The sequence below is a fragment of the Pleuronectes platessa genome, chromosome 12 (genome assembly GCF_947347685.1).
Source record: "Pleuronectes platessa chromosome 12, fPlePla1.1, whole genome shotgun sequence".
Taxonomy (NCBI): Eukaryota; Metazoa; Chordata; class Actinopteri; order Pleuronectiformes; family Pleuronectidae; genus Pleuronectes; species Pleuronectes platessa.
This window is the reverse complement of record NC_070637.1, coordinates 8,771,364-8,795,491: the sequence shown is the minus strand read 5'-3', so window position 1 is coordinate 8,795,491 and position 24,128 is coordinate 8,771,364. Positions and strand designations below refer to the sequence as shown.

General features: G+C 43.0%; 2 protein-coding genes across 2 annotated transcripts; both read left to right on the top strand.

The window, feature by feature from the left end:
- Positions 1-46: 46 nt before the first annotated feature.
- On the top strand, positions 47-4,157 carry cacul1 (CDK2 associated cullin domain 1). Its single transcript, XM_053436845.1, has 8 exons — positions 47-510; positions 724-850; positions 973-1,075; positions 1,168-1,263; positions 1,790-1,892; positions 2,023-2,112; positions 2,313-2,451; positions 2,845-4,157. Exons 1-8 carry the CDS (start codon positions 171-173, stop codon positions 2,882-2,884), a joined length of 1,038 nt encoding a protein of 345 aa, XP_053292820.1. The 5' UTR covers positions 47-170; the 3' UTR covers positions 2,885-4,157.
- A 2,508-nt stretch (positions 4,158-6,665) lies between these two features.
- mypn (myopalladin) lies at positions 6,666-22,279 on the top strand. The gene is given in 19 exon segments (XM_053436844.1): positions 6,666-7,771; positions 12,112-12,287; positions 12,372-12,423; positions 12,529-12,973; positions 13,058-13,132; positions 13,219-13,360; positions 14,465-14,488; positions 14,902-15,018; positions 15,135-15,918; positions 16,960-18,057; positions 18,144-18,276; positions 19,113-19,190; positions 20,081-20,302; positions 20,395-20,544; positions 20,638-20,717; positions 21,078-21,493; positions 21,629-21,794; positions 21,876-22,009; positions 22,101-22,279. Coding segments are annotated over 19 exon segments (5,577 nt in total).
- The last annotated feature ends 1,849 nt before the right edge of the window (positions 22,280-24,128 follow it).

Sequence of the window (24,128 nt, the reverse complement as noted above, 5' to 3'; positions counted from 1 at the left end):
CTGTCCGGTGTTACGACATGTCGTAAAGAAAATCAGTCAACAACAGCAACACCGAGATGGACACAACCACACGCGCCTGACAGTTCCTCTCTTTATCGGTATTTTGCTAGCCGACATGTTCTCTGTCACCTGGTGACGCCAGGCTCCGGCACGCAGGTCCCGTTGAGAACATGGAGGACATGGAGGACGACAGTCTGGACGTGAAAGACGACCACAACCACAACTATTGTGCGAGCGGCAGCGGTAAAGCTCGCACGTACCTCAGCAGCCGACTGTCGGAAGTTCCGCCGGTCCTGCAGCCGGTGCCGGGTGGGGGAGAAGCGGGGAGCCACCGAGGGAAGCAGTGGTCCGGCAGCAGCAGCAGCACCACCTCCACCACCACCACCGGGGGATCAAAGTTCATGGACTCGGATTCAGGGAGCGAGAGCAGCGAGGTCAGCGAGACCGACTGTGCGGCTCTGCCTCCGGCTGTAGAGGGGAAATTCTCCCTCGACTCTACCTCCAAGTTCCGTAAGTTGACTTGTAGACAGACAGCAGGGCCTGGTGTCCTGTAGCCACTCTGCACTCACTACACACTGATCACCTTCCATTGATTCTCAGTGGAGAAGCGTAGTAGAAATCCATCACCTAATTCCAACCCTCTGCTTAGAAGTGATTCTTCAGCCACAGTGCACCCAGACTTCAGTACATTTCCCATCATGCATCTCCCCTCTTTGCTCACAGTCCTGAATGCCATGGCAGTTGAGGACTACAGGAAAAACCACTGGCCAAACCTGGAGAAGGCCATTGATCGTCTGCTGATTCAGAACCCCACAGACCACATCTCTGTTTCCTATGCACAGATATACAGGTGAGACCTTTGAACAAACGCACACCTGAGCAGAATGTGTGTCCTTTCCTACCGTGTGTGATTCCTGTAGAGATCCACAAAGCTGCCGTGGGTTAAGATTCTATCCCACTTTGTTTTCCTAGTTACATCTACAAGTGTGTGTGTCAGCAGCACTCTGAGCTGCTCTACAACGATTTGACGTCAAAAATCACAAGTCATCTGCAACAGGTTTCCACACGTCTGCAAGTAAGTCAATCCAAACATAAGCAGAATATCATATGCGCTACATGCAGTTAGGATTTATTGAACTCACACATTTATTATTTCTTATTTTGCAGGCCAGCGCCCCTGAGGACTTCATTGAGACCTTCAACGTCGCACTGACCCAATACACAGCTTCTCTTCAGTGTATTGTTCCTGTGTTTATGTACTTGGTATGCATCTATTTTTATATATTCGACAAATATAAATGTATAATTCGGGCTATAATATGTTCCAATACCTTAGCATCTTGTGTATCAATGGTACCAGTACTATGACATTGCATTTACAAAGATAATAACTTGTATATCATATTTTGACTGCTCGAAGCTACTAAGCCTTGATGGAAGTGATGCTTGGTATCATTGTGTCACACTAGTGCCGCCCCCTTCGACACTGACGTTGTGCATATGGTACACCCTGCCTCCTTTACTTGGAATGGCTAAGAAGAAGGTATTTCTGAGAAAAGAAAATTGTAGTTCTATCTGGGTGAAACTAAAATTGTACACACGTGGTATTGGGTCAGTACATGGATTTGAGTACTCACCAATGCCAGAGCTGACACTATAAGAGGCCTTTCCCATGCTGGTGTTGGAACATCTCTACTATGATATAAACATTCTGTTCTGCACCTTAGAGTGTTACCCATATCCACTAACATGCCAGCTTCTCAATGTTTTTCCTATCTAATGTTTTCAGAGTAAGTTCTACATCGAGTCAAAGCTGAACAGAGACTTAAGAGACGATCTGATGAAGCTGTTTGCTGATCACGTTGCAGAAAAACATGTGAACACACTGATGCGTGAGTGTCCTACCTCATTTGTAGCCCTGGTGGCTTTGCTTGTGTTTGTGAATCTGTAAAGAAACTGCACCTTGGTAAACAAATGAGTTCTGATATACTTGTGATGTGTGTTTTTTTGGTTCTTGTTTAGCTCTTCTCATCGGAGCCTATTCCATGCCCTTTAAAGTGCAGCCATCTACAATGGCCAGTGTAGTGAATGGCCTCTACAGCCTCCGGCCAGGTGAGCATTTTTGATTGTCTGTATCTGTTAGGCTGCCAGAAAGATTGTTGTAAGTATCTGCTTTGATGTAATTTAAGCTTCAAGCTAATGCAATCTTTTTGCCTCCGCTACAGCAAACAAAACTCAATTTATTCCTCCAGCAGAATCAGCTACTCTACACTTGCTCCTCTGTGTAACAGATTGTTTGGTTCCTCCTGCAGATTGGGCCCAGTTGGCCCCGGCTCTGTTCTCTGGGTTTATTCCCCAAATCAACCCTCCTGCCGTGGAGTCGCTGCTGTCTGACTATGCTGCTCGTGACCAGAAGCTACAGATGGAGCTCTCCATGAACGGATTTCCACGGTCAGTTTCCCAAGGCTTCAGTTACATGTATCAACTGATCAAAATACCTCACTCTCCAAAATATGCCTGATTTGTTTCATCAAGATCCATGAATTATTCACTGGGCAATCTGTGAAAATCTAAAGCAAATCCCTTATCACATAATGTTAAAGAAAGTGAAGAGAAATCCCTGGATCCACCCCTCAGTCCAGATCTAGACCAAAATGTAAAGCTGTCTTTCTTTGCCTGCGTCCCATCTTTCTACCAAGGTTCATAGAAATAAGTTGAGTAGTTCTGCTTCTCTCCTGGTTGACAATCAAACAAACAGACAGGGGCGGAGGTCATTAATATAAGGCAGCTTTGTTTTTTGCACTTTACTTCAAACCACTAATGGACTGTTCCCTGTTTTTCCAGGGGGGACCAGTCTCGAAAGCGGGCCAGCGAGGACTCCTGATAGCCCAACCGGCGTCGCCACAGGGGTCTGCGGAACTATTACTGTGCCTCGTATGTCTTTATCACAAGTTGGCTCACTGCACTAGGTACAATGTTAACAATGTGTCAGTTTCATCTCTCTCGACTCAAGGTCACACCACACTGTGAAGAACAAAGAGAACATGATGTTGAGTTGTTGAGCAGAAGCTTAATCTTCCTGCACTAAAAGAAAACACAAGCACACAGACTTCCATTATGGTGCTTTCCTCTGTGACTATGATGCATCCAGCTTCAGTATTTGTGGGATGTTGCTGTGTGTCCTCAGACTGTTTCCTCATGTGAACAGTGCCTTCATGGTGTCTGTTGGATCAGATATCCTGACAGCAGATAGGCCGGTTGGAGGGTTTCTCATTCCTAACCTTTAACATGGAAGTGTCTTGTGCGAATTCTATAAACTGGGCTAATCAAGACTTTCTATTGCTGCTAATAATACTGTCCTTATGTTAATACTACAAATCCCATGTTTACCAGTGTCTACAGTCAACACAAAAATGAGTGAGGAAAGAAATGGGAACTCAAGTCAATGACCTCAACTATGATTCTCTTCTTCATGTTGCCTTTACTGGGTTGGTAAACCGGATTGTACTTTCCAGTTACGCCAAAGAGGATTTGCAGTACTTATTATTTTTTTTCTTTTATATATATGTATATATATAACGCATCGAATTCGAGCTGACATTGTTAATGTTGTATACTGTCTGAGTCACTGAGCCATTTAGGTTTTTTATACTAACAAGTTTTGACCCGTTTGTTAAGATGTAAGTCAGAATCTAACATTAAATGTGACTTGTTTGTTTCAGCCTTGTATGTAGGAGTGGCAGGGATCCTCATCCAGGACTTTACACAGAGTGCCAGAAAGCTTAGACAGCCACACAATAGTGTTTGAGAACTCTCTAATCATGCTTCAGCTTTCTTTTTTGACAACTCACCAAAATCGTCCATTAACTGTAAATATACTGAACCTGATGCTTCAAGGATTTAATTAAACAAATCATATGCAATTATTGTTTTAATCCCGAGTCTGGAATACTTGTGCATTAAATTTTTTCTAACACGTGTAGCCTGTTGATGACGTCTTTGCATAGTTCTCTTGCTTTACTTGATTAGAAGTATTTGATACAAGGTCCAACACTGTTTTAAGTGTAACTAGATGCTCAGATTTGCTTTTTGTTTCCATCTGTGGTCATGGAGATGGTTCTCCTCATCTTTCAAATAAACAAATTTCATTCATTTCATTTGACACAGAGAAAATGTTGTTTTTCACCATTCAAAATTTCAAATATGAATGTTGAGAAATGTTTATCTTCGATAAGTAGGTATTATCATGAGGGTAATGAAGCACAAGAACAGTCAGTGCATGTATGTGTAAAATTCTGTCACTTTATCTTAAACCTGCTGCAGCAAGATCCTTCATCTTCACGTTGAAACAGCTGAAGACATTTTCACTTGGCTCAAATGCTGCTTCAAATAACCTTTGAACAAATCTTTTTATCTAAAAACCATAAAGTCCCCGGATCAAGATAATTGTTGCCGGATATTTTACCACCTGTATATTCTTTACACTATCCAATTGTTTCAGAATTGATTATCACTGTTAATCTGTTGTGTTAACATTAGTCTGTGAGAGGCTCAACAAGGGGCTTCTAATTCTGTAGGACGGAGGGTCTCTGACGGTCCACTGGAGGAGGAATCCCTTTACAGCATGTGCTGCCCGGCCAATGAGCATGCACGACAACCAGACACATGGGCCAGGCGTCTCCAAAAATAACCTGCGACCACTGCACTGACAAATGTTGCTACTTTTACCGGTGACGGGTTACCCTAGCTACTCGGCTCCATATTTCCCTGTAAACTCCAAGGTTGACTCTGTGCGACAGAACCCAGGAAGCCTGGGGCAGCTGCCCGTGTCCAAGAGTTCCCCAGGTGGCTGCAAACGTGACGACCGGAATCTGCCCCTCTCAGCACAGGTGCACTCCAAGGATTTACCAGTCCTTCACGGGGGGCCAGTTGAGTTTATATTGAAGGTAAAACACTACACCCCCCACAATAATTCAATTGTTGTTCTCAGTGTCCTGTTGGCAGTCTCTTGGCATGAGTCTATTATGCTGGTTATAGCCTCAGAGAATCTCAGTCAAGCATGAATCTATTTCTGTTTGAATGTTATGTTCCTATTTAATTGAATTATCTAAACCTGCCTGGATGCTGTGTTAGCCAGGGGACCATTCATGTGTGTGGGCCAGGACTGTGTGTTCTCTCACCCAGCACTGCCCCATTTCTGATAATTATACTTCTCTTTGTGTTATTGGTGTAATGACTGATCAGAATCATGATAACAAGGACACCGGGTGAGCGGCACTGCTTTTTTTTGTTGATTTTCTTCATGTAAACTGACCCCTGGCTATTATTAGCTATGACTTGGTGGACTTGGAGGCTGTTTGCACAGGATTAATGTACACAACAGCTGCAGCTTCAGGTCTGTTGGAAGGGCATTGCTGTCTCTCTTAATTGCGCTGATTTGAGTGTCAGTAGCATATGTGTTCCCTATCTCATGTCAGGATTCAACAACTTGCTCATTCCCTGCGTAGAAAAGTTGTGCAAAGACAAAACGTTGTGCGAGTGTTGGTCCAAGGCGGACAGGGCCAAAAGAGCCTGCCTGTAGCCAATCAGATCTGGTGTCAGCACATGAACCTAACACCCTCTCGGCTCGAGGAAGAGGAGTAATGAAAATATGTTCAAATAAAAATAAAACACCATTGCTCTCCTACTTTTATCTACAGTTTCTTTACTCATTCCCTCCTTTAGTTGCCAATTGTATTTAAAGGTCTGTTAGACATGTTCGTGACTGTCAGGGACATTTAGATTGTATTCTAACTACTGCAAGTTGAATATACTTTGTACTACTGCTAATAGGGTTGCAATTAATGATGAGCAATTACTGTATATCTGCTGTTTGTCGATGATTGACATTGTCATTCGTTCTGTGAAATATCCGACAAATATCACAAAATAATTTTCCCAGAGCTTAAGCTGACGTCTTTAATTGTCTAAAAAATGATCCAAAGCCCAATTTTTTTTTGTTTCCTATGAGATAATACAAATAAAACTGTAAATCTACACATCTGGATCAGTGGAACCTGTACATCTTACTTAAAAAATGAAATTATCAATGAGATTGTTGCCAACTTAATTTTCTTTCGATTCAACTAATCAATTCATTGCAGTTCAACTCTGGTACTTATTGTATTGTGTAAGATTTTAAACGTCCTATTTTCATGCAGCGACTGGTTTAATTTTCAGTACTGTGTTAAAATCAACTTTGAGATACAAGTAGCTTGGAATTTGTGACAGGTGCATTAAAAACATTTTTAAATGCTTTTTGGCCGGTGAATGATAAATCTTGGACAACAAATGTTTTGAAATAATAAAAATGGCTGTTTTATAATGTCATATCACCGTAAATCTTGAAAAAAAACGGAAAGGCTGTGTTCATAGTGAGTAGAGTATCTGCAAGTGGAGCTAATGACCTATTTCGGAGGTAGCAGTTAATTCTGAAAAGCTGTGGCATGTGTTGTCAGATGGAAAGTGAATTCTTTTTAAAGAAATTGTACTTTCTGGATTCTTGTTGTTCTGGGTAGTTAGTTACCCTCATGGTTGAATGCACTTATTGTAAGTCGCTTTGGATAAAGGCATGAAATGTAATGTCATGTAATTTGTAATTGAGTGTCTTGTGATCACTCCACAGTATGCAAGACAAAAATCCTGAGCAGCCACCGTCACTGTCACAGCTCCTCAGAGAAAGCTACCTGGCAGAGGCCCGAGCCCAGCAGCGCCACAGCGAGATGAGCCGCTCAGACGCTTCGTCCACACGCCTTCAGATCTACGGGTCGCTCAAAGGCAAGGCTGAGGACTCTGTGGGCCGTAATGATCCCCAACTGCCAGACCTCTCCGCCTTCCTCAGCCAGGAAGAGTTGGATAAGAGTGTGAACCTGGCCTGCCAGGCCATCGGAAATGAGCATCCTGAGGAGAGGGCAGAGGTCAAGGCTTCTGTCACATCGTTAACCCCCTCCAACATCTCCTCAGTCTCAGTTTCTTCCTCTACAACCCCTTCTGTTCCCTTCCCAAACCCATCTCCTGCTCCTCTTGCTGCCCCCTCCACTGTGCCCTTCACCCAGCCTGCCCCTGTGTTCAAAGAACTGCCAGCGACACACACAATCACATCAGAAAGAAAGGTGCTTAAAGCCTCCACACGGCAGGACAACATGATCAGGAACAGCAGGGACTCCGGTGAAGGATTCAACGACTTCAACACATCAGCGAGGAACGCCCCGTACGGTCCGGAGACCCAGTCCAAGAAGGAGTTTCTCAACAAGGCAGCGGACTTCATCGAGGAGCTCTCCTCTCTATTCAAGGCCAACAGCTCCAAAAGGGTACGACAAAGAGGATCCAAGTCACACAGGAGTAGGGGTCAGAACAAGAGCCAGAACGATGGGACGGTTGATCCCCTCGGCTCTGACAACAGGGAGCGTGCTCTCATGCCAGTGGAAGTGGAGGAGGAGGAGAGACCCAGTCCTGCTGTGAGCCAACCACCAGAGGTCCAACTGGACCCTGGTACCGGGCATGTGGAGCTTCAGGACTGCAGGGTCCCTGAGGAGCAGCAGTACCACTGTGTTTCTCAGGAGGTGCGGGAGGAGCAAACAGAAACCTGTGCCTTGACAGAAACACCCTCCTCTGCAGAGCCCACGTGTGAACCTCCTCATTTCATCCAGAAACTGAAAAGCAGGGAGGTGGCAGAGGGAAGCAAGGTTCAGTTAGACTGCATCGTAAGAGGACTCCCAATGCCTGAAGTCCGGTAAGACAAATCTGTCCGTCTCTGCTCATGGGCGCCCTTATATTTCTTAGGTAGGAGAATAGTAAGACTTTCCCAGGCTTTCAGATCTTGTTTCACTGAATTAGGTGTAATTGAAAAGCTAAAGGCCCAGTGTGAGGTCGTGTCAACTGTCACCTCGCCCTGGAGATTCCACAGTGAAGTGAAGGAAACCTGTTTGTTTTGGGAGGATGTCACAGGAGCTTGTAAACAAATGATTTATTCCTGTGCTGACCTCAAGTATAAATCTGAAATACTTCTATCCCACAATAACTCTGAGACAAACCACTAAATATATTTCACACCTAGTTACGTAAGTAACCTAGTCACCCAAAAACATATGAGCTTATAAAATAAATGCATCATTATTGATTTAACTGCCCAACAATAAAACAGTGTAATAATAAATAAATAATAATAAAAACTACAAAAACTAAAACAAAAGTATCAATAATCAGATAACAGGATATATAATAGCCTAGCTTTCACTGTGACATTTTTATGAATTAAAGTGGTTAAATTTTGATACTTTAAGTACATTTTAAATAATTATCACATTAACTGAGCTTTTCACTGCAGGATATACTGCATAAGTAGTTATAGTATGCAGTATTGCTATTTTTTGTGTATGTATGTGTGTGTGTGTGTGTGTGTGTGTGTGTGGACAGTGATATGTCAGGGACAATTATCACATCAGTCTTTCTGTCCTTCTCAAAAGGAGTTGCAGTTGGCATCTAATAGTTATAATACTAATTAATAACAACAACAATAATAAAAACATTAATAACCTTTATTTAAACATATCACTTTACCTACAAATGGGAAAACACATCTAGTAAAACCTTAAAGTCAGACAAGGCAGTTGGCTTAAAAGACCTCAGCCACATTCGAGATTAAGCAATCCCCCAAAAAATTATAATTAAAAAAACAGTTTAAAATGAATGCAAATTAATGATTCCTACATGTTTTCAGAAATAGAGAGGTTTAAAGACTAGATTTAAAAGAAGTACAGAGGTGGAGTGTCTGAGTTCAGTGAGCAGACAGTTCCAAAGTGTGGGGGCTTGGTACCATCTTAATTATGGATCATCTCAAATGTACCTACATATGACTGGATACCTTTATTCACGTAGGGTGGTCTACTCAATCATCTGCACAGTGTAATCTCTTGTTAATGCTCAGGGTTGGATATGTTAAATCCATAAGATATGTATTAAACCTCACGGCTGGACGTGCAGTTTCCCTCCCAGGACGACAGCGGCCTGGATGAGTGAGGCTGAGCTGTCAGACTACAGAGGGGCAGGGGCTTGTTTGTCCTGCGGAACATTGTTGAGCCACCAACATATACTTGCTCTGGGAGAATGTAGCTCTCGGCCATTTTTAGACTGGACTGGCATTGCGAGCACTGGTCTCGTCTGATAATGGAAGCGACCGTGCTCTTGACAGATAGAAGCATGAGGAGTCTGGTAAGATGATTTGTACAGTTTTAGTCGTTTGGTGTATAACTTGATATGGTTTATTTTTGGACTCTGTGTCTCATTGATATTCAAAGAGTGAGGACTGGTTCGTTCTGTATGGTTTCCACTTCATTAAAATTGGGTTCAAGCTTGGTTTTGATTCTGTAAACATGGAGGATGTTTCACTCATGTTTGTGCTTGTTTGCTCTATCCATGCTGCTAGTGTGTTTGTGTGTGTGTGTGTGTGAGAGAGAGACTGTGAGACTGTGACTTAGAGGGGTCAAAATAGATTTGGCTGGGTTCATATTTCCCATCATTTTCCAGTTTAGTGCAGTCTCTGATGTGTCACAGAATAACATTGTGTGTATTCTAATTCTATGTTTAGTGTCTGTGCGTATGTGAAGGGGTCGGCCAGGCAGAGCTCCCCGGCTCCAAGGGGGAATCTCCTCTCTGGTTCTGATCTCTAGAGGGAAAATAGCCCCGACAGGTGCACTGAGATGGGGGGACTTTGACTCACAGGAGCAGCAACCTCCTCTACGACTTCATGCTTTCAATTTAGACCTTTACTCATTAGAAAGGACACAAGCAAGAATCATGGATGAACTTTCCAGCGAGTATCAGAGACTGTAAATCTCTCTATAGATCAGGCTAGTGAAGAAGCCAAGAGACGCTTGGTTTGTGTCCTGAGGATTCCCTTTCTTATCAGTATGATGAGTATTTACTATAAAAAGAGCGTGGTCTTGGTGATCTGAGCTCGATGAAAGCACAGAGCATGATTTATGATTGCTTAATGACGTTGTGCCAAAGGGTAACACATCGCTTCATTCCTGTTTGTTTATTTGCTGGATTTATTAAAGCATCAAGGCCTCATCCTCTCAAAATAGACATACTCTGACATAGAGGCTGCTCTGCAAGTTGCTGGTCAGGACACAGAGAAAGTTTACCATTATAGTTTTAGAACGAAAAAATAGACTGTTGCCTGCTGCAACTTACATGGGATGTTGCTAAGAAGGGCTGTGAGCCGGGCAGACTCACATGGTTTAATTGTTGTTTGCCTTATTTTATTGAAAGAACAGTAGACCGCAAGTTTGAAGTGGGGAGAAGAATCAGGGAAGACGTGTGGCCAAGTTCTCAAACCTCCATATACCACTTTACAAGTGTATCTATATTTTAATATGAGTTTTGCTCATTTATGCCTAAACAAACAGAGTAAAATAATAGATTGCAATATTAATTAGGTCTAGGATGATTCATTTAGCTGACCTGATGATACCTGGTGGGAATCCAGCCAGGAATCCTTGTTGCATCTATCGCTAATATGCAAAGGTAAACTAATTAAAAAAAAACAGATTTGATAATTTAATTTATACACATTTAATAACTTCAACACAATAGTCAAAGTTCCTTTTAGATGTAATATTTTCAGCCCCATATCTTCATAATATCAATAGTCCATTGACGTGGCCTTGAACTGACGTGGCGTGCTGGTGTTGCGTCTCGTCTTACAGGGAAACGGATAGGCCTTGCTCATCAAAACCTTTTCCTCTTGGCCTGCATAACTCTGCTGAATGGCAGAACTGGGAAAGACGCCACATAGTACCAGCCTCAGAGAAACCATGTCAGAAGGTTAATATGAGGAAAAGTCAACTGTGTAAAGACAGCGTTTTAAATAGTAAATCAAAGGCAGGAGCGTTTTAAAATACCCTCATAGATCGAAGCCCATGTAAATCCCAGTTAAATGAGAGTGTTATAATGGTTTTGAGGCCCACAGTTATGGAGAATTTTTGCTCATTCAACAGTAGTGGAGCCCAAACCGTGACATGAACTTATGTTGTCTTTCCTTTGATTTGTACACATTTGTACATATGGACAGGATGAAAACTCAAATGTTGAATGAATGTTACCATTTTATTACAAATACACACACCACCTAACAGTCCATGTGTGATTCACTGGTTTTCTGAGAGTGATTCTCCTGTATCCACATATAAACTCACTCAAACAGTATTATTATAAGTATTTGCATTGGTAGGCATTACCCATAGGTGACAACTATCCCCCTATAATATAGTGAAGAAAATATGTGGTTGTTTCTATTGAGAGACAATTGAAGGACATCAAACTGCTGTTTTTTATGGGTCTTTGTATATTATGTCTCATATGTGGTGTTTTATTTTGTATATATTGAAGTTAATATGTTGGGAGTTTAAAAAGCTACTATCTTGGTCTTATTATTTCTTGTCAAAGAGCTTCTTTAATATCTAAACAGGATTCTTGGTCAATTAAAGGAATGATTCCAACATCTTTTTCATGCACTAAAAGGCATCACAAAAGGATTTTGAAATGACTATCTCATTTTATTTTCTTAAACAAGTTTTAATACGTAATTTCTATGAAATATTTCATAATAATAATTCAACTTCATTAAAGCTGCCATGTGGCATTTTCTTGAAAACAAATATGTCATTTTTCACTATTCTTTGCTCCTATAATGCATTGCATGTATCTTCCAGTTTTAACAAACCCTGAATGCATCACTTTACTTATTATCATTTATGATGCCAATTTGTTTTTAAATATTTGAAATTTTGCATTTTTATATCTATATATATTAGCCAATAGTGTTCTTCTTCTTCACAGCTGCCCCCATTCTTATACTAATATGCTGTATGCTCACCTTTCTGCACATACTAACGCAATACAAACTGGGACTCCCTCATAAAAACCTAGCTCAATTTATCACTATGGTGTTTAAAAACTCCAGTTTCAATTCCAAAGAATACCAGGACCTTGTTAAACTGCAGCACTGGAAAAAGCTTACAATGCTTAAGTTGCACTGAGCAGTTTTCTCTGCTATATATTAATTCACAGGTGGTTTTGTGAGGGCAAGGAGTTGGAAAACAGCCCCGACATTCAGATCCTCACCGACGGAGAGCTGCACTCTCTGATCATCGCTGAGGCCTTCGAGGAGGATACAGGACGTTACTCCTGCTTTGCGTCTAACTTCTATGGTACTGACTCCACGTCGGCAGAGATCTACGTCGAAGGTAGGTTTATTTATTTTTCATATTATCAGTTTTACATGTAAAAGAGACGACCTGTGTACACGTCTTTGTTCTCTCGTCCTACAGGTGCTTCCTCTTCCGATTCTGAGGGGGAGCAGCCACTTGAACATGTAGACCAGTGAGTTTTTATTGTTATTTAGTCTCATTTTAAGGAATTGTAAAAACGGAACAATCTTTATTACAATTCTAAACATCACCTTGCTTCCTTCTTTGATTTTCAAAGGCTGAAAACCGAAAAGCTATCTGCAACTTTACCATCATCATTGGGCCAAACGGTCTTTGTAGAGGAGGAGGAGTTTGAGACACCTGAACTTGCAGCAGCAACAGAGGAACCAACAGTGGAGCTCTCCTCACCACCAACTCATCAACCTCCTCTACTGGTCCAGACATCAACCGCGGTGCTTTCTGTCCCCGAGCTCTCCAAAGCGTCTGTGGCATCCTCAGCACAGCCTGCTCAGGAGGAGACGACCACCGTGTTACCTGTCCAGCTGTTTCCTACTTTGACACAAGAGGTCACAGAAGGTTCAGGAGACCAGGAGGCGTCAGCGTCTGTCCCAGTCACATCCAGAACCCAGCAGCCAGAGACCGTCTCATCCCTGCCTCTGATCCCACTGGCTCCATCAGTGCATCCTGTCCAGGCAGCTCCCACTCAGACACAACAAGTAGAGGTAACAACAGCTGAAAACACCTGCTTCCATTATGTTTGTTTTAACATTCATTTAGTATATTTCAACCTATTTTTTTATCTTCAGAGTCAAACCTCCAACCTCAACTATCTACAAGGATTAAACGGGCAAGCTGTGATGGCTGCCCCTGTATTCACAAAGGTAGGACCATTCTCAAAAGCCTGTACACTGCTGCACTCCATTATATCCTACTCCATATTTATTGATGCATGTCTTTTCCTCACCAGAGCCTGCAAGACCTCTTTGTGTCAGAAGGCCAGCTGGTGGTGCTAGAGTGCCTTGTGAAAGGGACACCGTCACCTCGAGTGGACTGGTACAGGGAGGGCAAACCCATGGAGGACTCCCCTGCTTTCAGGATCCTGCAGAAAAGTAAGCTCTGCTGCTGACATATTAAAAGTGGCAGCTTTATCATTTGATATCGTTTTTTATTTTATGTATTTATCCTGCAGCCACATCGGACATGCCTTGTCTTTTACAATGCAAGAAATCAAGATTTAACTGCATCTAAGTTACGTTAGTTTAATTCAGCTTAATTCAAATTTCTGTGTTCTCGCAGTTTAATAATTCTGACAATTCTTGGTGTGAAGATAAGAAAATGAAAAATGACATGACATGTTTCAGATACTGATATATATAAGTTTGTGCAATTTGGTGCAAATCCAAGTAAAAATCTAAATCTAGTTAATTAAAATGTGGTTTCATCAGGGGACTATTTGGCCTTTGCAGACGTATAAACTCTCTGATTGCCTTTCTTATTAGATATAAAACCAAATTCCTCAATGTTAAAAATAATGTATTCATTTATATTAAATCCAGTCCAGTAGTGTTAATTTAAATTGCCATAAAAAAATAAAAAATGTTGACATAGCAATAAGGTTATAGGTCACTGCAGCTTGAATACTGTCAGTGGTGTCATTTTGTAAAACAACGTTTTTGACATTCATTTCAAAATATTTTTTATAATTGTGACATAAATATATATTTGTTTATATTTCATTTTAAGGGAAAGAGAAATACAACCAAACATGTTCAAACAAAATGTAGGTCTGATACACATTCATACAGATGTTATACTGATAGAAATAATGTCAGTTCATATAATAACATTTAAATGATCCAACTATGCGCATTCTTTTCTCCAGCACACATTTAAAAATAATATTAATATAATAATCATTCTCTCACTTTAACTCGACTTTCGGTCTATGCTGGAGGATGCATCTGTAGCCATTTTTGTGTTGCAGCTTTCTTACTGGCTTCTAATAATATCTTCAGTAGATTTTTGTCTTTCATCAACAGATGATTGTAAAAATAATTTATTATATTTCTTAAATGTCATTTTAAAATAGCAAATCATGTTGCTTGTGGAATATATATATAAATAATAATGAGATGAGTGCTGATTAGGCCTAAACTAAAACGGTTGCCCTTTATTAGTATCCGAAACGATTTGGGTGCTTGTTTCCATTCCAGAGCCGAGATCTCCACCAGAACCTGGTACGTGTTTCATGCAATCCTCATCTGTCACAAAATAAAATAAGTGTTAACTGCACTCAAGCAGCTGTCTGTCTGTATATGCTGCTGCACTGTGTACATATTACTGTGCTGAAGTGTTTATAGTCATTGGCGGAGGCTTCTGTTCCTCTGTACATAAGCCAGAGCTGGTTTTCCCTGACTCTGAACCATATAAGGCAGTTTCTCATCCTGTGTCAAACCACCATGGCAGATCATTTCAACCTGCCGGGGCTGCAGAGAGTCTCTCAGCCCCAGTGATAAAGAGAAAACACAAGTCATCCTTCTTTCCTCATTGCAATAAGACGCTCTCTAGTTTAGAAATGAATATGAAGCAGTCGCACCAAACCAGCCTGATTATGTGAGTATCCCGTTTTTTTTTTATTCATTTCCTCCAGAGGAAGTATGCACTTTGGTCATTGCTGAAGTCTTACCGGAAGATTCAGGAGTGTTCACTTGTAAAGCAAGCAACAAGTATGGAACCGTGTCCACTTCTGCAGCGCTGAGGGTCAGAGGTAACACTTCTGCTTTGATCATCAGAAACACCAACAGTTATCATATATTCTAATCCATATATTCCTATAAAAGTTCGCTGAAATGTCTGTATGTCCATTTCTCTGACTCTCATAAGGCAATGGTAGGAACAGCAACCACGTGAGGCCCGTCAGCAGTTTAACAGTGGATCCCAGTCGAATCCAAGAGCCTTCCCCATCAGCTCCCAGTGTCAACCTTCAACCAGAGGTGACCAACAGCATCAAGCCCCACTCCAGCACCATTCGCCTTGACCCCCTCATCTCCAGCACGTTACGCCTTGATCCCTTAAACACCAGCACCTTTCGCCTGGATCCCCAGAGCTCCAGCATGTTGCGTCCGGACCCGTTTCGCACCAGCCTGCCCAGTCTGGAACCCTCCAGCCTGAGCAGCAGCATCAGCACCTCCTACCTGAACTCTCACAGCAGCAGCACCCCAAACTTAGATCCTCTCCACCTCTACCAGAACACTCCCATATCCAGTGGAGCACATCCCGAACCACAGAGCGTCACACAGGTGTTCTCACAACTGAAGCCTTTCAGTGCTGCAACTCCAGCTGAGCAGAAAATCTCCCCGCCTTGGCTGACATCTTCTGACACCAGTGCTAAAGTTAAGGGGGCCCTTCAGGGGACTCCAAACCATCAGAATGGGAGCCCTGTTGTGGTCCCCCTCCCCGACCCTCCTCCGAACTCCTGCCTGAAGTCGGGCACCTTGACGAACCATAGACACTCGCGCTCCGGCTCCAGAGTTGGCCTACATGTGCACTTCAAACTGCCCGAGGATGAGGAGGAAGAGCAAAGCGAAGCATCCACTGAGTGTGATGAAGATGATGCTCTGGCTTCAGCCAACAAAGGCCCCCCCCCGGTGCGGGCTAAACCCAAACTGTGAGTACGGTAAAAAAACTAAAAACAGACTGACAGTGAAACTAACACAAAGCTGCAAAACAGTGAGAGGAAAAAGGATTTTGTCCAAATCGGCTGCAGATCCAGGGGACAGGGGCCATAGCTGAAATCGGATTGGCCCCTGAAGGACCCCTGTCCTTTCAGTAATCTTTTTTTAAACTACTCACTAACAGCACTGATAATAAATATGAGCATTTTTTTTTAATTATTGTTTTCTAAGCTTTGTTGCTGAACACAATGTGCTTGAATAAATAAAACATTTCTAAATATATTCAAAGACGCGTGGCTTTGAATAAAAGCTATAGAGCGAATAACATAAGTGTGCACCTCACTGAATCAGGAATTGTAAATGGATGTTGGACATATAACCCACCCCCCCCCCCCCCCCTTGTAAATTGCGGCCCCTTTATGGCCCCTGATGTAGAGGAATCCTGGATCCGCCACTGATCCGAATCATGTTCTGAGTGTTCACACCAACATAGTGAAGTAGATGAGCTGAGGTGGGAGGTTCCTCCTCCTCTGGCTCAACCAGCAGCTGTAATCAGTTGCTATTCATAAATGAATGCTTGCAGACTTTAGATGTGGACTTTCCGCCTTTCTAAAACCAAGGATGGTGTTTTCTATCTGTAAGTTATGATTATCTACTATTTCAGATAAAGCTGTTAATGAAATGTTGCATGATTTGATCAGCTGTTCACTATTGCTTTCTTAGTTTGCATCATAGATTCAAAACAGCAAAGATAAATATGGAAATTGTTCCTGTTTTATTTAGTTTAATTCAATTTGCATTAATTTGATGTTAATAAAATAACGAAAGCTGAAGGTGTCTTGAGAAGGAGCATTCTTTTTTTTTGTAGTCCTTGTTACTGGCCCATAAAAGGAAAGACTTTGGCTCCTTCCTGCAGGGGTTTACTGCGTGAACTTAAGTTATGAGAGCGCTGCACAGAGCCTCTCTCATCCTCACCATGTATAGTGTCATTTTTTTGTGGTTGATCTGTTATTTTGGTTTTGCTTGACCTACAGGGAACCCGCCCAGCTCCGGCTCCTGCACAACCAAGTCCTAATGGAGCAGCAGCAGGAGACTGAACCCCCGATCCAAACCCCAAGCCACGCTCAGCCTCAGTCCCACCCCACCTTCCATAGCCAGGTCCAGCCCGAGGTCCCAAGTTCCCATGAGGCTCAGCTTTGGTCACCCAGAATACACCGCGAACCCCTTCCACCATCTTTCCAGCCCCAACTTACGACCACAGCTGCCCCTCAGCAGACCCCTCACTCGGCACCACCACTCACCACCCCCAACGCTCCCTCACTGAGCTCTGCTCCACAGCTCAACACCACCTTTTCACCTCTTTTCAACACTGCTCCTACTTTCAGCTCCCCTCTGTCTTTCCCTCAGCTGAAGACTTCTACGCTGGTGACGTCACCTCCACCTCCCCCACAGCTGAACACAGCTTCTCCTCTCAGTGCAGCTACTATAACCCAGATGAACACCATCCACGCCTCCCACCTCAACCTGTCCCCTGCAGCTCTCGCCAAACATGCACCCACGTTCCAGTTCTCCTCTCCCCCCGCTCCACAGCTCAGCACGGTGCCCACAGGTCCGACTCTGGCCTCACAGCAGATCATCTCCCCCACTCCTCTGCTTAGAAGCACCCACGCCTCCCTCATGAACCTCACCGCCACGTCCTTCACCTTCAACTACACCCGGCCTAAAGAGTTCATCGCTGCTCAGACCTTCTCACCAGTGAGGAGCCCTTCCCCAACTGAATCCCCGGTGCCCCTCCTCCAAGAGCTGGCCGCTGAGCTCAACTCCTCCGCAGCCAGCTCCCCAACTCTCCCGCCATTTCCCCCACCACCTAGGATCTTCCCCACGAGGGTGCTGATGTCCCCCACCAGCCCGCCTTCCCTCGTGTCCTCGCCCACACCGGGGTCAGCCCAGTTCTCCAACAGCTTGTACTCCATACGAGCCCAGTCGCCTCCTCAGGCCTCTTCTCCCACTTCCAGCAGCTCCACCCCCAGCCCAATCCAAAACCCTGTGGCCTTCCTCAGCTCTGTCCTGCCGTCGCTGAGCCTGGGTCAGCCCAGAAACTCAATGGGACTGCCCAAGGGAGCTCCGACGGGGTACGTCCTCTCTCATGAACTACAGTGCTCATGGGTTTATTGAGATCACACATGATGTAAAGCACTTTTCCCATCTGTCTCTTCAGGCTACAAAGGAAGGTACCCAAGGTGCAACTGCCGTCAAACGAAAACATTCGTGGGAGCAGAGAAATTCTCCTCCAAGACATCGAGAAACAGCTTAGATTTAAAGATGATACTCCACAGTTTGCACATCAACAGGTATTTGTTTTTTGACTCTCTAAGTTGCAGTGATGTAGTTGTTAATAAATAGCCAAGAAAAATTATCAACACAAGCCAGTTACACCACTGCTGAGTTACATACTAGACCACTGATGAACATTAATATCAATAAATTATAAGTTTATTTACACATTGGTATGTGATCACTAATTTTTAAGGATTTAAAAGTATACTTTTTAATAATCACAGACTTTACTGCAGTCTAATGATGGACAATATGGCCCAAAAATTAAATCAAGATTAAAGAAATCTCTTGTTTTCTTGCTCAGCCCGACTGCAGTATCACTTGTCTCCTATGGAACCCCAAAGTTTTCACTATTGATATATGAATATCTATGAAAATAATTATGATATATGAATACATGAAAATTATAGGTAGATATAGTCTGATCTATTTTTGAAAAACCGTTCACTCATTTCACGAATTACTGTTAAACTTGTACATTTCCCCCCCAGTATTGTAATGTGATTATTTCATAGTTATTTAGTTATTTAATAAATAACACTTTATAGCTCCATATTCTTGTGTATTCATTTTTGAACGATCACAGATATTTAACAGTGTAAAATGATCAAGACACATAATATCGCTGAGGCTGACTCGGAGCCGATTAATAACTTTCATTAGTTCAGTAGAGCAGCAGCCATCACTCCCTCCCTGTCATTCATGGTTATTCATCGCTCTACGTCATTGCACCGTAACAACATTTGCATGCTAGTAACACTAGCTTGTGTGTTATTCCACCAGCATACATTTGTATGCACAGTTTGTGTGTCTCTGTTGGTGTTCATCATCCATCCCTATCCTCTCATAGAAGCTGAGTAATGAGGGGAAAACAGCGAGCAGACCCCTTGGACCAAACATTCCTGCTACTGTCTTTAGCTATGATGAGGTACAAGGATCTTGCCGTCCCAAGCTCTGCTTTGCTCAAGGCTGTCTGGGTCATTATTATACTGTCAGGCTGAGATCATAAAACCTTCAATAATCTCATATACCTAAATATCTAAACCATGATTAAGAAATAACTCTAATCAAGAATTCAAGCTTCTCTTAACTAATATATAACCTGCATGAAATAATCTAAACATACCATTGTGTTTAAATACACTAGGCTAATATGTAAACTGAAGCTTGCAGCCCTATCTTACCCATTGTCATTTTAGATTTCACAAAAAGGCTAATGTGAAACTTTATTTCACTTTTATGACAAACTGATAAACCTGCATATTGTCCCTAACATCTCACAAACTTTAATAATCTCCTCAAACTTGTATCATTCTGCTAGCCAACAGATGAAAAAAGCTACCGAGAGGTTTTTAACATGAATCAAGTGAGGCGTTTAAATGTCTCACTTCTGCAGTTCCCCTCTACACTTAGTCTTTGTCTGTTCTCTGTTTTACCCTCAGCCTTATTTACTTTGTTTGGTTGGACAAGCAGATTTCGTTTTTACCCCCCAGTAGTGAACCTGTCAGACAGATGACACATCATGACCCTGGTCATCAATTGGTTTGAAGTCGCAGTTTGTACCTTCTAAGATTTGAGATATAGATTGTTACTTTCAGTCCACTGAATAGAAGCACGGCGTCTCATGGCTCCCAAGACTATTTGTTGCTCATCTCAATGCTTTAAGCTACTATGTACAATATACTGCATGCATGTTATTGTACTCATTGATTTTAATGGATATTTGATGAGATACAAAGACACAATGGCAGATGGTGCATGCAGTAATCCAACACCGCCTGCAGCGATCGCTTTAATGTAGTGGTTTTCTGTTTCCAGGAGTACAAAGTGTCCAGATTTGAGCAGAGACTAATGAGCGAGGTTGAATTCCGCTTGGAGCGAACGCCAGTGGAGGAGTCGGATGATGAGGTGAAGCACGACGACGTCCCGACGGGAAAATGCATCGCGCCAATATTTGACAAGAAACTTAAGAACTTCAAGGCCATGGAGGATGTGCCTGTCACTTTCTCATGTAAAGTTGTGGGAATCCCTCTTCCAAAGGTCAGAGGTCAACCGCTGTGTTGTACAAAGACAGCATGCTCTTACATTTTCACCACTCACCATTAATCTTTCACATGGGCGTCTCCCCTCAGGTTTACTGGTTCAAGGATGGCAAGCAGATCTTAAGGAAAAACGTCCATTACAAGAAGATAAGAGAGGGGGACGGGACCTGCGTTTTACACATCGAGTCCACGACCAGCGACGATGATGGCAACTACACCGTCATGGCAGCTAATCCACAGGTAGTGCTTCACGCTCAGGTTTCGTTTCCTGTTGTCTGCACCTTCTCTCGAGCTGCAAAATCTGACCTGTGTTTGATATCTAATGATCATCAGGGACGAATCAGCTGCTCGGGTCATTTGATCGTCCAAACAGGACCTCCCCGCAACCAACAGAACCCGATTAACTCTCAGAGGTGAGCAACAGTGTGTGCAGTGGGATCTACTGAGGAATACCTCTGTGTATCGATGTCAAAATACTAACATGCACTACAAATAAGATGAACATGGATTAAAGCTAGGGTTGGTAATCCTGGAAGGGCGAAAAATAGCAGGCTACACTTTGAAATAATGCAACCGACACATCCCACCCCCTCCCATTGGCCCTCTTGTCAAAGCCACGCCCCCAACACACATGAACGAGCGCTGTCTGACAACTGATGGAGGCCGGGGACATATCAGGACCTGTAGAGGATTTCAACAAATAATATTATTTCAGAAACAACTCAACCCTACCTTTTAATTTCGAAGTGTGTGCTGTCTTCCTATCCTTAAAGGGTACGAGCTCGCGTACAACAAGTTGAAGGTGATCAAACGCAGGAGCGCTTTTTTCGCCCTCACTTCCTCCAGGCTCCGGGAGACATGCTGGCTCACGAGGGGAGACTGTGCAGATTAGACTGTAAGGTAGGTCCTGGTTTGTAATACAATCACTAAAATAATGTTTTTTTGTGCCTCACCTTATTGTTAGCCATCCTTGTCTTCCAGGTGAGTGGGCTGCCCAACCCAGAGCTGATGTGGCTGGTCAACGGGAGGCCGATCTATCCGGACCTTTACCACAGGCTGCTGGTGCGGGAGAATGGCATCCACTCCCTGGTCATTGACCCTCTGACGCAGAATGACGGCGGCACATACACATGCATAGCGAACAACAAAGCAGGGCAGAGCTCCTTTAGTCTAGAACTGAAAGTTGTGGGTAAGGACTAGAAACAGACAAATACCTTGTAGTAATAATGTATCACACTCATTTAGGATTCAGTTGAACATTTAAACGTGTTGTCCTGGGCCCGGTTTAGAAGCTCCAATAATACTAGTAATTATTTCACCTTAGAGAAAGAGACAAAGCACCCTCCTCAGTTTGTGGAGAAGCTGCAGAACATGGGTATTCCTCAGGGGACTCCCGTCAGGCTGGAGTGTCGGGTGGTGGGTATGCCCCCCCCTGCCATCTTCTGGAAGAAAGACAATGACACCATTCCTAGAACTAGGGACAGAATCAGGTTAGTAGGAGTTCCATGGTTCTCCTGTAGCTGTTTCAGGGCCCAGCGTAATGAAATGTCTTCATTATCTATTCATTTCAGCATGACCCAGGATGCCACAGGATATGTGTGTCTCCTCATCCAACCAACAACTAAAGATGATGCCGGCTGGTACACAGTGTCGGCAAAAAACGAGGCTGGAATTGCGTCTTGCACCTGCAGACTTGATATCTATGGTAAATATTCTGTATAGGTTGATACAGAAATGTGCCACATTTTCAGCACAACACTTGAGGTAGTAATAATAGCTATCTGCTGCAACTCCAGCACAGTGGCATCAGAGCATCCCCGCCCCCATGAAGAAAGCTCCGCGCACAGGCAGCCGCTACGCCGCTCTGACTGACCAGGGGCTCGACATCAAGTCTGCTTTCCCCACGTCGGACAACAGCCCCTTCCTGTTCTCCAGCTCCCCTCCCGAAACCATGCTGGAGAGTGAGGAGCTGTGAGCGGCACGCCGACCCGGTCGACTCTGAGGCGTCCCGGCAGGATGTGTGACCTGCTTGAGGTCGGAAACAGTAGAAGACTTTAAGGGGATTGATTGCTTGAGCAGATTGTCATGTGATTTGTGTTTTGCACATGAAGTGAAGTACATTCAGAATAGAATGGCAAAGAATTAATGCGTTAAACCTATCAGCACTGATAGTGGCTTTGTCACCATTCCTATTTACTGAAGTCACATGCAGAAAAATGACGGATTTGCAAAGTCTTAGCTCATGAGCCATCAGTGGAGTTGAATAATGTTCTCTCACGTTTTGTTTTGTTCATATTTAACTACAGTGCTGCGGTTGTTGCTGAATGTTGATCATAACATTTGTTCTTAATACTTTGTCCTCTTCTCAAAGTGGTGTTAATGCCACTATTTTTTTTGTTCAGTGGCTTCTGACAGTATTCACACCCCTTCACTTTTTGCACTTTGTTTTATTTGTGTTTTAAATGGATACATTTGATGTTGTTAACCATTGATCTTCACTTAAAACCCATAAGGACAAAGAGAAAATATTTCTTTAGAATTTGGGAGCATCTAAAGTTTCCAGTGATCTTGGGCACGAGCAGCTTTACATGCCTGGATTCAAGCAGTTGATCCCATTATTACTGGCTGATTCTCTCAAGCTCAGATTTAATAGGACGTGTCTGTTAGCTGCCACCTTCAAGTCTCTCCACAGATGTTCTATGGGCGGAAGTCTGAGCTCTGGCTGGACGAGATGAGACGAGAAAGAAATGCCTCCCAAGAATTTTCTTGGCTGCTTTGGGTCAGTGTCGTGCTGAAAGGTGAAACATCACCATGGTCTCACATTGTCCTTCCCTTAAACAAGGGGTGGCTGTGGTTCAGGAGGTAGAGCAGCTTTGGTCCACTAACCAGACGGTTGGTCCTCCATTGGGCATACTGAAGTGCTCTAAACCCCAAACTGAAGATACTGAAACGCAAATTTGCCCTTACAACTTTGCTGGTAGTGTGTGAATGGTGTGTGGTAGAAAAAGTGCAGCAAATAGTACCGCCGTATGAATGCGTGTGTGTGGCTTGTACTGTTAAGTGCTTTGAGCGATTGCTTTGATAAGACTAGAAAAAGCGCTCTTTATATTTTTATATATATACAGACCATTTACAATAAAAATTCTGACCAGTCTCTCTGTCTCTGCTGCTTAGAAGCCCAGACACATAGCATGATGCTGCCACCACCACCATGCTGCACCATAGGGATGGTATCAACCAGTTGATGAGCAGGGACTGGTGTTCAAACGTAGTGTTTGGATTTCTGCTCAAATTATTTGTGTCTCATCCGACAGAGAACATTTAAAAGAAGCTTGGCAAACCTAAAGCAGGCCGTCGAATGCATATTAATCCAATGTGCTGTACCATAAGAGCCTGATTGATGGAGCACTGCATAGAGCTGCAAAATGAAATGGGTCTGAATGCCTTCTGAAGCCATTGTACCAGTACTGGTAGTTCTAGTTTCTTTGAAGGATTATATAGAATAGTCATAAGTTATTGTTTATTAATAATCAGATATAGTTTAAAGAGTATTTTCAGAGACATTTGAATGTGCCATTTAGATCAGTTTAAATGGCTCCATTAAAGGAGGAATTATTTATATACTGAACTAAATTATAAATTTTTTGTTGGTCACAGGTTCACAGTTTTGCACCATGTTTTTCATGTGCATGCATGCCAACATAAAGGTATTGTAAAACAAAAAGAAACACTGTCTGCTCACAGTCATTATAATAGTATGCTATCGGGAGAGTATAATTCATGGTTTGTACTGCAGTAGAAACACTGAAACACTTTATTTAATT

Bases quoted from the DNA above. Each gene is read 5' to 3' on its own strand.
- cacul1 (XM_053436845.1), top strand. From the start codon at position 171: ATGGAGGACATGGAGGACGACAGTCTGGACGTGAAAGACGACCACAAC. The intron at 851-972 runs GTGAGACCTTTG...TTGTTTTCCTAG, and splicing joins TCCTATGCACAGATATACAG to TTACATCTACAAGTGTGTGT. The intron at 1,264-1,789 runs GTATGCATCTAT...TAATGTTTTCAG, and splicing joins TTCCTGTGTTTATGTACTTG to AGTAAGTTCTACATCGAGTC.